The 12,902-nt window shown below is 36.4% G+C and overlaps 1 protein-coding gene across 1 annotated transcript in view; it reads right to left on the bottom strand.

Annotated features, from left to right (window-relative positions):
* Positions 1 to 12,902, bottom strand: part of LOC133615155 (microtubule-associated serine/threonine-protein kinase 1-like) — a 137,546-nt gene that overhangs the window by 100,763 nt on the left and 23,881 nt on the right. The window contains exon 2 of the mRNA XM_061973531.1: positions 9,531 to 9,562. Coding sequence (XP_061829515.1) covers positions 9,531 to 9,562 — 32 coding nt within the window. The remainder of the gene's footprint in view (positions 1 to 9,530; positions 9,563 to 12,902) is intronic.

The raw sequence follows: 12,902 nt of genomic DNA, 5'->3' as shown, positions 1-12,902 counted from the left end.
GTAATTATATACCAACTCCGCGTTCTTCTTGGTCATTGGCGCTGCCGCCGCCGCCACCACCCCCCGCCCCCCGACCACACCACCACAAATAGATGCCTGTCCTGTGGGAAACACTGTATATATATATATATATATATATATATATATATATATATATATATATATATATATATATATATATATATATATATATATATATATATATATATATAGTCAATGTTTCTGTGGTTTATCAGTTATACTGTGCTCAATACCGGGGTAGAGTGGCATATACGTTAGTCAGGAAAAAACACTACATCATCCCTACAAGCCTGTTTCACAGGCACCTAACGTGTGTGTGTGTGTGTGTGTGTGTGTGTGTGTGTGTGTGTGTGTGTGTGTGTGTGTGTGTGTGTATATATATATATATATATATATATATATATATATATATATATATATATATATATATATATATATATATATATATATATATATATATATGTATAAAGTCAAAAAGAAATAAGGCAACAAGAGAAGTAAAGTGCACAGCAGATATAGATCATCTACATCAACAATATGATTTATCTGAGTGATTAGACGGGACAGATAAAAAAAAAAGAAAATGTGTGTGTGTGTGTGTGTATATATATACACACACACACAAAGAAAATGTGTGTGTGTGTGTATATATATATATATATATATATATATACACATACACATATACACACACACACACACACACACACACACACACACACACACACACACACACACACACACACACACACACACACACACACACACATTTTCTTTTTTTTTTATCTGTCCCGTCTAATCACTCAGATAAATCATATTGTTGATGTAGATGATCTATATCTGCTGTGCACTTTACTTCTCTTGTTGCCTTATTTCTTTTTGACTTTATTAAATGTTTAGGTAGAATTTTATAAAACAAAACCAGTTTTCTTTTAAGTAATACAGAAATGGATCAGAGCTGTTTATCTTTTTTATGCAGGAATGTATTTAATCATAGAACTGGCACCCAATGTTATTAAAAAAAGTGTTGATTTTGAATCGAGAATCGATTCTGAATCTAATTGCTACCCCCAAGAATCGAATCGAATCCTGTGGTGCCCTAAGATCAACAGCCCTATTGACAATATATCATGTTGCGTGTTTAGCATAATGCTTCATGACTATGGACTTTTCCCCCCTCTTGGCTTTGACGTGCCACAATCAAGTGAGAGTATAGGAGAACGCCATCGAAAGGATGCGCGAGTGAGACGGGTACGCTGATGTAACCTCTGTGAGCTAATGGGAGAGATATCACCCAAGGCCTTTCAGCCCATCTCTGCTTGCATAACTCCCACTTTCACCGGCCTGCGTGCTTTCAGCGCCTCCTTCGCTCTTACATGCGTGCATATTAAAAAGAATATCTCTTGGCTTTGATCAGTGGAGTTGAAGAGGTTTTGTGTCTGTGTGTGTGGGCTCAAGTGTGTAAGAGAAGCTGTTTTAACCAGCAGTCGTGAAACGCTCAGCATGGCATCCAATCAGGACAAAAAAAGCACTTTAAAAATGTCAAATATACTCTATGTTGCCAAAAGTATTTGGCCACCCATCAAAATGATCAAAATCAGCGGTCCTATTCACTTGGTCCGGTCACAGGTGTATAACATCAAGCACTTAGGCATGGAGACTGTTTCTACAAACATTTGTGAAAGAATGAGCCGCTCTCATGAGCTCAGTAATTTCCAGCGTGGAACTGTCATAGGACGCCACCTGTGCAACAAATCCAGTCGTGAAATTTCCTCCCTCCTAAATATTTCAGAGTCAACTGTCGGCTTAGTTATAAGAAAATGGAAGAGTTTGGGAACAACAGCAACTCAGCCACCAAGTGGTAGGCCATGTAAACTGACAGAGAGGGGTCAGCGGATGCTGAAACGCAAAGACTTTCTGCACAGTCAGTTGCTACAGAGCTCCAAACTTCATGTGACCTTCCAACTAGCCCACGTACAGTACGCAGAGAGCTTCATGGAATGGGTTTCCATGGCCGAACAGCTGTATCTAAGCCATACATCACCAAGTCCAACGCAAAGCTATAAACTAGGCCTGCAGCTATTGAGTAATCTGTCGATTATTTGCCCCGATTCATCGGACAAAACAGACTAAAAAGCCTAAAAGCATATTTTGTGGAAAATTGTTGAAATAAACAAGATATTTTTCAGTTTGCCATAACCAACACTGAAATCGCACTTCTAACATGTGTGCATTAGAACAAATAAAAAACAAAACAACTCTGTGACAAGAGCCCTGCGTAAACTATGTAGGCATATTTCAAGTTCCGGACAAAAAGGTTTCAATCAAAGTAAAAAAAATATTGTTCCGGACACTCCATCTGGTCCAATGTTTCTCAATTGTGTTGGTTCAATCATTAAACGATTAATCAAAGCAATATTATATATGTAAACAGAATATGAATCGATTCCGTTGTGGCTCTACGACACAGGTGTCAAAGTCAACATAATGTTTCTTCAATAAAGCGCTTCATCTTTCTGGCTAAATGTAATTGTAATGTTTGTATTTGAAACAAATAATGTCGTCAGAAGGCGTGACCCCAGGACGCAGAGACATAAAGCGGTGTGCAGGTCAAATCATTTATTCTTTACTCAAAGAGGGAAAAAAAGTAGAATCAAAAAGCGAGCGCAAGAGTCATACATGCATATCGACAAAATACTTTTTTTTTTTTTTTTTATTCTGGCAAGTCGCCTCCTGTCCTACATCTTAGGGTCACAACTGCGCGACTTCGTTACAGCATTTTAGGGTTGGTGTTCGATGTATGTATTATTGTCTGTATTTTAACAAAATATCTTAGGGTACATTAAACATATGTCACTTATTCTTCTGTTGTTTGATACTTTACATTAGTTTTGGATGATACCACAAATTTAGGTATCGATCTGATACCAAGTAGTTACAGGATCATACATTGGTCATGTTCAAAGTCCTCATGTGTCCAGGGATGTATTTCCTGAGTTTATAAACATGATATGAATTAAACGAAAGAAGATTTTGTGATGCTATAAAATATCAATGTAATCATAGTAGTATCGACTTGATACGCTCTTGTACTTGGTGTCATTACAGTGGATGTCAGGTATAGATCCACCCATGGCATTTGTTTACATTGTGACGCCGGTGAGCTATCGTGTCCTCCTACGGTGTGTAGTGAAGCATGTTTAGCTATTCCTTGTCCTCCAGTGATAATGATACTTGTAAGAAACGTACTTTATTTGTCGCCATGGAGGTGAGGATTAGTGATTTAGAAGTAGCTAAAACACTGCAGACTGGGGATGGATGTTAGCCGCTAGCTCGCTAGCAATGTCTTAAAGCACCTCTTCCTGAGGGTGTTTCAGTGTTATAACTTAAACACCTTTATCTTTAGTTTTTAGACCAAAATGAGTCTATTCCCCCTTTTCTGTCTACACATTGTGTACGCTTGTAAGTACTCTGTGTGTGTGCGCTGCCGAACATGCTCTTTTGCTCCTAAAACCAGCAATGTCATGACGTGACGACGCGCCGTCATGCCTGTAAAAAAAGACCGGTACTGTTTAGAGGTGGTATAGTACCAAATATGATTCATTAGTATTGCGGTACTATACTAGTACCGGTGTACCGTACAACCCTACAGCAAATGGACCACAATAGAAACAAGCCTTTTGGCTTTTTGTGCCATCCATTTGCCTTTTTAAAGCATTACATGGATTCAATTCTTTAAAATGTCAATAAACTTCTCAATCAATCAATCAATCAATCATCTTCTAAATTTGACTATTTAAGATATTCTAGGCATGAATTTGGGTTAACAAAAATATGTGTCAAAAAATGGGGGTCTTTTTTAAAGTTAATTTTAATTTTGCACACGATTAATCAAAATACAAACATGTGATGATTAAATATGATTAAATATGTAAATGATATTTAGAATTAATATTGGGGCCCGAGCAGCAAAAAGCTGCAAAGGTCCTATTAAAATTGTTGTGTTTATTATTATCCTCCCACTCCAATCGCATTTATGAGGCCGTTATCATTCATGAATACTCACCAATTTTTGCAGGAGCGTCAAGTCCTGCAAAAAGTTGATATTTTTGAGGCACTTGAACACAAACTTTTAAATTTGACACAGTAGCGCCCCCTTAAAAACGTACCCCCTGCTACCAGATTCATGTGTCATCACGACAATCGATGGAGACGTCTATCATGAGAGAACGCAAGTAAAAGTCTCAAAAAGCCATATTTGAAAACAAACAGGAAGTCGGTTTCCATTTTGGTTTCCATCGGACAGTTTAAGGCTAAAAACAGGGGTTGGAATTTACCGGACTCCTTCAAGGGACTGTGACCAAATGAGCTGTGATTAAAATGAACGATACAAAGCAGATGGGCGATGATAAATTGCGAAGGAAATGTGCATAGTCATAGGAAGTGGCCGTGGCCTGGAGCCAAACTATGATCCGATGGCTGGCCACAACATTTTTAAACAACACAAAATTTGAATAATTCGGCTCCAAAAATTCCGACCTTGATGATAATTGGTACAAATGATGATGATGACACCGTATGAGTCGGCACCTGTCCGTAGCAGGAGGAGCCTAGTGAGGAAAACTGCTCCACGTCAAACTGTCAATTACGTCACTTGATGATCAGACATATATTTTTTTATTTAAAAAATGTGACCAAGTGTATTATAATAAATTATTAGTTTAAAAATGACTGTTTTTTCTTATCATATTCTGATTGTTTTGCTCTTTTTTCTTATATTTAAATAGATGTATTTTTTGGAAACTTTTTAAATTTTAGCAGACACGTTAAGTATTATTGCACAAAGTATCGGATCGGTATCGCCCATACCAGCCTGAATTTTACTTGGTATCGGATCAGAGAAAAAATCTGCGCTAGCGCACATCACTAATTAATACAACAGTTGCAAGTTAGCATACAACATACACGCTAATAAATGCTGGGTTATTTTGGTAACCCATTGTATGGGTTGCTCGTGTTGAGTTAAATTGTTGGGTTATTTTTTAAAACAGCAACGTATTTTCTGGGTTATAGGGCTAATATTTTTTACCCAATTTCTGGGTTTTCAAGGTTATGCTTAATTTTTGGGTTGTTTTTCAGATTAACCCATTTTTGGGTTCTTTTAACTAAAAAGTGTTTTTTGTTCTTGAAGGGGAGTATGTTATGGAGTCATCTTATTTATAATCACACATGAAATGCGTCCTTTACTTTCTTAAAGAGGTACTAAATACTTGAGCACGCCGTTTAGATAAGACCGCGAAAACCAAGTCTGCCTACTCAAGTTTGCTTCTTATTAATTTTTGTGCTCTTCCCTGAGACGGTGAGCTGCTAAAGATTAGCAGGTCTCTCAACAAATGAAGTTCCACCACATGTTCCATGCCTACGGTTGTGACGTCTTCCCTGCTCTCAAGTAGATTTCAAAAGCTTGGCATTAAAAAGCTTCATTCATCACTTTGAAGTAACAATTGTAATTTTTACAATATAACTAAAACAATTCTTACTTACTAAAGCGTCCCATGTGTGATGTCTGTTTTCATGCATATTTGTACGTGCTATCGTAATGTAATGAATCTGGCGTCGTTAGCATTAGCTAGTACGCTAACACGTTCACGGGTGTCTGTGTTAGTATTATTAACTTACAATGGCATTCTTTTTGTATTGTTTCAGTTTCACAAATTCCTCAGTAAATTTACCAAAACATCACTGTGGCGTTATTGAGTCTGTTTAGCTGATTGGAGAGCTACCATGCGCAGCTAGTGGGTCCATGGCGATGACTTCTGTTTTGTCTGATCATCTGTTTTACTGCCGTGTTACAGACACCATGTGGAAACAATTAATGTAAAAAAAAACATGTACAAAATCTTTCTGTGTAAATAACTAATTTCACAACGTAAATATCTGAGACTTATATATAGTCTGGTGTGGCTAATATATTGTAAATATTTGTTTTCTTCTAAAATGTAATGGGTGCGCTCTATAGTCCGGAAAATGCAGGAGTAATCTATTGTCTTATATTCAAACAGAGTGTTACTGTTCAAACTGTGTTTAATGTTACAGTGGCCAAAACTATTAAATATACTTGCTTATTAAAATTTCTGCTTTGTTTTTAATGATTAGTTAGGCCTACTATGCTACTGTATTTTATTGTTGGTCATTATGGTGGTACTTGGAGAGCCAAGTGTTCTCTGAGGTGGTACTTGGTGAAAAAAGTTTAAGAACCACTGCCTTAGATAAATAACTGAATATCATGTCCTGCAAATAGTGTGGATCTCAGTTTAATGTCAAATGTGTGGTGGAAATTGAGGAAAATGGTCCATGGCAAAAATCCAACACAGCTGACTGTTTGGTTCAAAAAGCCAGAGGTGGTGCAACAAAGTACTAGTAGTGTATTGTCCTGTTTGTATTTCATGATTCCATCATCATTTCCTCAAAATTGAGCAATTCCATGATTTCTTCACTCTACTTGATAAAAAAAAAAAAAAAAAAAGATTTTCAATTTATTTTTCTTGATTTCTATTCGCGTTTCCTAAAGCCAGAAAAGTGACAATTGAAATGTCTACAGTTTTGTGTCATTTCTCTGATGTTTTTTTTTTTTTACAAAATGTATCCCAATATCTTTGCCAACAGTTAACGGGAGGCCATTTGCGGCCCGCAGCTAATGTTTTAAAGACCCACAGCACATTCGAAAAATACTATTAAAATAAACAAAAACAAAACAAAAGTAGAATAAAAAAGCTTACAGGTGAAATGTAATTTCAGAAAACGTCCTCCCCGTGACTGCGTGGGTTCCCTCCGGGTACTCCGGCTTCCTCCCACTTCCAAAGACATGCACCTGGGGATAAGTTGATTGGCAACGCTAAATTGGTCCTAGTGTGTGAATGTGAGTGTGAATGTTGTCTGTCTATCTGTGTTGGCCGTGATAGGCTCCAGCGCCCCCCGCGACCCCAAAGGGAATAAGCGGTAGAAAATGGATGGATGGATGCATTGTTGACTAAAAAAACAAAGCTGTTTTTTTCTTTAAAACTGTCATTGCTCAAAACATAACATTGAATTAAAATCAATGTTTTTATGAATTATTGACCTATCCAAGGCTCCGATTACTTCACATCAAATGTTCCACTTTGAAAAATATTTTTTGTGGAAGATTTTACATATTTTGTGTGTTTGTCATAAAAAAATATAGTTTTCTTTGACAAAAAGGGCAGAAAACAAACAAACAAAAAAACTACATAAAAAAAAACAAAAAAAAACTTAGAATTGACGGATAGATCTGAAGTTGATGTAGACTCTACAGATTTAAGGGTTAAATAAATAATGTATGTATGCCCTGGCACACCATTATCATCATTTCATGACCGAAGCAAAAACCTTTGTACACTTTAATACTGAAATAAATACACCTACAACTTATTAAATAAAAATATAGAAAAAAACTACCGGCAGTGGTAAAGTTCAGATCCATGAAGGAAAGAAGAAAGTGAATAAATGTTTATAACTGAATACATTTACATATGCATAAAAATGTGTTTTCTTTTGTATTATTTTTTTATGAATTAATTAACGTTTATGACAACCTTTTTCCAAAACACAATATAGAATGTGAGATATAACAGGATAATGCATACATTTATCATTTGTTTTCAAAACGCTTACAAAAAGGTGAGACCCCAAAAATTTACTGTGGGACCCCATTTTTATGACTTGATGGGGTCCCTAGGACCCCATTTTGAAAATTCCTAGCGCCAACACTGCATTCATTGGACCACTCCCGATACACAGCGGCCATTTTGGCCAACTGGTGTTGGAACACTGAGAGGCTTCAAAGGTGAGTTTCAGCATGTTTATGTTTGTGTCTACTAGGGTTGTATGGTATACTAATTAATCAAAAACGGTACTATACTCTCTTTGAAAAGTACCAGTTCCCCCCACCCCACCCTTTTTTTAACGAGTATGACAGCGCTCTGTCGTCACGTCATGACATCGCTGGTTTTACGAGCAGAGGAGCATGTACGGCAGGGCATACACACAAAGTACTTACAAGCAGACACAGTGTGTAGAAAAGGGAGAATGGACGCATTTTGGCTTGAAAACTAAATATAAAGGTCGGCAGTGTTTTGTCTACTTCTAAATCACTAATCCTCGCCTCCATGGCGACAGATAAAGTATGTTTCTTACAATTGTCATTATCACTGGAGGACAAGTAGGAGGATGCAATACTCACTGGCATCACAATGTAAACAAACGCCATGAGTGGATCTACACCTGACATCCACTGTAGTGATACCAAGTACAACAGCGTATCAAGTCGATGCTACTATGATTACACCGATATTTTTTAGCATCACAAAATCTTTTTTCATTTTAAAAAAATTCATATTATGTTTATAAACTCAGGAAATATGTCCCTGGACACATGAGGAATTTGAATATGACCAATGTATGATCCTGTAACTACTTGGTATCGGATCGATACCTAAATTTGTGGCATCATCCAAAACTAATGTAAAGTATCAAACAACAGAAGAATAAGTGATTACATTTTAACAGAAATGTAGATAGAACATGTTAAAACAAAAAATAAGCAGATATTCACAGTAAATGAACAAGTAGATTAATAATCAATTTTCACAGTTTGTCCCTCATAATTTTGACAAAATAATAGAATGATAAATGACACAATATGTTACTGCATACATCAGCAGACTAATTAGGAGCTTTTGTTTGTTTACTTACTACTAAAAGACAAGGTGTCTAGTATGTTCACTATTTTATTTAAATTTAATGTACCCTAAGATTTTTTATTAAAATAAAGTTAAAGTTAAAGTTAAAGTACCAATGATTGTCACACACACACTAGGTGTGGCGAGATTATTCTCTGCATTTGACCCATCACCCTTGATCACCCCCTGGGAGGTGAGGGGAGCAGTGGGCAGCAGCGGTGGCCGCGCCCGGGAAAAAATAAAGCCAATAATGCCATTTATTTGTGGTCCCTTTATTTAGAAAAGTATTGAAATACATGTTGGTACCGGTACCAAAATGTTTGGTATGGGGACAACCCTAGTGTCTACCATTAGTATATTTTTAAATGGTATACTAGTTGATTGTCAACAACAGACCTGGACAACAATCAGGGTTCCAATGATGTGAAGCAGGCCTATAAACACACATGCAGCGGAGGTGACCAAGAATTGCCACTTTGGTTTTGTCACACACAAAAAGTCAGCTGGGAAGAACTAAGTGGCAGAAACAGCAGAAATAGGAGAACAAACAAGAAGACTTGACTGAGGAAGCCTTCAGCACCACGGACAGTGCCCAGAATTCCCTACTGGTCTTAATCAGTCTCTGACGGTCCCAGCATCCTCAGCCTCCTCAAACCCAAGGACAACAGTCCACAACACAAACTTCCTCAGAGACAATCAGCAGGCTTCAACACGGACCAGAGGAGAGATGGCGGAGGAGAGAACACTCACCTGCTGCTTTTGCGGGGCAGTGGCAAATCCTTCTGAAAGAAACACAAGCACAGTAGAAGAGATCAGGTATGGAGAAAATTAGGAGACCTGATCTGCGTGTATTAAACATGAGAAAGAAGACGCAAAGCTGATCAACTACATTTGAGGATTGCGTCTCTAAAATGGAGAGCTCGTTTCATTCCATTATTAGAACAGCCATAATGTTGAGAGGAGGAGATGCAAATATAATTACTTAGCACTCGCAATCTGATTCTACAGGGATGAAGCGTCTTTTTTAGCACGCTTGCAAAGTACGTGCAAAATGATACCGTAACGCACAGAATGGTGGTGAGAAAGGAGTAGATCAGACCGCAAAAACTGGCGATGGAGAGAGAATCTCCTGTCCGTGTGTCAGAAATACAAATATTCACATGCTCATGCTGCTTGACGACTTACGGGACTCATGTGAGCCAGAAGAACACTAATTTAAAGTCTGCCGGCCCTTTTTTTTAATTGGTGTTTGTTTCTTGATTTAAGAGATACAGGATAATTAATTATAATTAATATATATAAGAGATACAGTATAATTAATTATAATTAATATACATATAAGATACAGTAATAATTAATTATAATTAATAGATATGAGATACATTATAATCAATTATAATTAATAGGGGTGTGGGAAAAAATCGATTCGAATTCGAATCGCGATTCTCACATTGTGCGATTCAGAATCGATTCTCATTTTTAAACAATTGTTTTTTGTTGTTGTTTTTTAAAATTATTTATTTATTTATTTTTAATTAATCAATCCAACAAAACAATACACAGAAATACCATAACACTGCAATCCAATTCCAAAACCAAACCCAACCCAGCAACACTCAGAACTGCAATAAACAGAGCAATTGAGAGGAGACACAAACACGACACAGAACAAACCAAAAGTAGTGAAACAAAAATGAATATTATCAACAACAGTATCAATATTAGTTACAATTTCAACATAGCAGTGATTAGAAATCCTTCATTGACATTATCATTAGACATTTATAAAAAAAAGAAAAAAAAAAGAAAAAGAATAGTGTCACAGTGGCTTACACTTGCATCGCATCTCATAAGCTTGACAACACACTGTGTCCAATATTTTCACAAAGATAAAATAAGTCATATTTTTGGTTCATTTAATAGTTAAAACAAATTTACATTATTGCAATCAGTTGATAAAACATTGTCCATTACAATTATAAAAGCTTTTTACAAAAATCTACTACTCTGCTTCCATGTCAGCAGACTGGGGTAGATCCTGCTGAAATCCTATGTATTGAATGAATAGAGAATCCTTTTGAATCGGGAAAAAAATCATTTTTGAATCGAGAATCGTGTTGATTTGAAATAAAAAATCGATTTTGAATCGAATCGTGACCCCAAGAATCGAATTGTGGCACACCCAAAGATTCACAGCCCTAATAATTAATATATATAAGAGATACAGTATAATTAATTATAATTAGTATATATAGGAGACACAGTATAATTAACATATATAAGGGATACAGTATAATTAATTATAATTAGTATATATAGGAGACACAGTATAATTAACAGATATAAGAGATACAGTATAATTAATTATAACTTATGGAAAGGTTTGTTTAAACCATCAATTAACTAATAAATGACATAGGCTCATTACATGCAACTCGAGATATTTCAAGCCTTCTTTTGAAATAATTTTGATGATTATGGCTTACCATGAATTGAAAACCGGAAGTATTCAAAAACTGAAAGCCACAGTCATCAAAATGACAAACACAGGCTTGACATAATGTTACATAGCATGTAATGACTTTATATCACATACTAGTTTCACATTTGAAGTATAGAATTGCTGATATTAATTCATCTTTGCACCATATTCACATGTTTTAAGTTTCACCTGTATATCTACAATACTGTACATCTCCTATATAGAATAGCATAGAATAGAATAAAAAGTACTTTATTGATCCATGGGGGAAATTCAGCACCACAGTTCGCTCACAATAGACAATAAACACTATGGTATTTTTTACATGTGAATGGTATTTTTTACATGTGAATAATATAAATAGTCTATTATACAGCATTATTCACATGTGAATAACATAATGACAGTCTATTATACAGCATTATTCACATGTGAATAATATAAATACATTATACATTTAAGTACAGTCAAAAAGGAACATATGCATTATACAGTCTGATGGCTGTCGGTATGAAGGACTTCCTGGGTCGTTCCGTGTTGCATTTTGGGAGTCTGAGCCTTCCACTGAACGTGCACATTCTCTCCGCCAGGTCCGAGTGTAGTGGGTGGGAGGTGTTGTATGTCTTGTATATGTCTTGTAACATGCATTTTCTTGCGTCTGGATCATTCCAGACGCACAGCCACATCCATTAAAATGGAAATGCTAATTTTGCAGTTGATAATGGTAATAGAGTAAAATTATTTAGTCTTATTTACTGTAAGGAAGTAAATTCATATGGCCCCATTCCTCACGGATTATCTGACACATGAAACGTGACAAATAGGGCGGGGTGCACTGTCCACTTTAGCCGCCAGATAGCAGTAGGGTGTTGAATATCTTAAAGTGTCCTGTGTGGCAATTTCAACCACAGTATCAGTTTCTATGTAAAGTGGCGCTTTCCATCATTTTCAGCAGACTGCATTGCAAAATGATTACCCCCCTTCTTCTTCTCACGCGAGATCCACCCAGGAATAGGGCCATATGAATCCCTTCCCTACTGTATTTAGATATGTTTACAGAGATTGAGTAATAAAAAAAAGTATCTAAGATTAAATATGGATGTCAAGAATGCCATTTTGTCTTTTTTTTCCAATAATGTCAACAAACCAAAATATACTCAGATATTTAATAAGCAAAAGCAAAACAAAACAAAATAAATAAATATCAGATTGTTCCCTGAGTTATTTTATTATTTACATTTGATTTATTACACATAAAGTGCTCTATGGTGGTAAAATTAAGAGTAAAATGCAAAAAACTGACTTCTAAGGGAATTTGGAAAAACAGATTCTATAGTGCGCTAAAAGAGCCGTGCCACAGGGGTCCTGGCAAAAAGGAAAGTTGTAAACAAAGATGGAGTCCAGTGTTGTGTGAAATCCTCCAAACGAGAAGCTTTGTGCAACATATTTGTGTCGCGTGCAATTAATGCATCGCCCTTTTCTCACCTTCTCCTGACTGAGGTTAGCGCGCTAAGGTGCTGTTCGCCGTCTATCGACCGCCTGCTCAACACGGTCAGTCTAATTATTAGCTTTATGATTGTGTGTGTGTGTGTGTGTGTGTGTGTGTGTGTGTGTGTGTGTGTGTGTGTGTGTGTGTGTGT

This window comes from Nerophis lumbriciformis, linkage group LG22 (genome assembly GCF_033978685.3).
Source record: "Nerophis lumbriciformis linkage group LG22, RoL_Nlum_v2.1, whole genome shotgun sequence".
Taxonomy (NCBI): Eukaryota; Metazoa; Chordata; class Actinopteri; order Syngnathiformes; family Syngnathidae; genus Nerophis; species Nerophis lumbriciformis.
The sequence above is the reverse complement of the archived record's forward strand: the minus strand, read 5'-3'. Positions and strand labels throughout refer to the sequence as shown.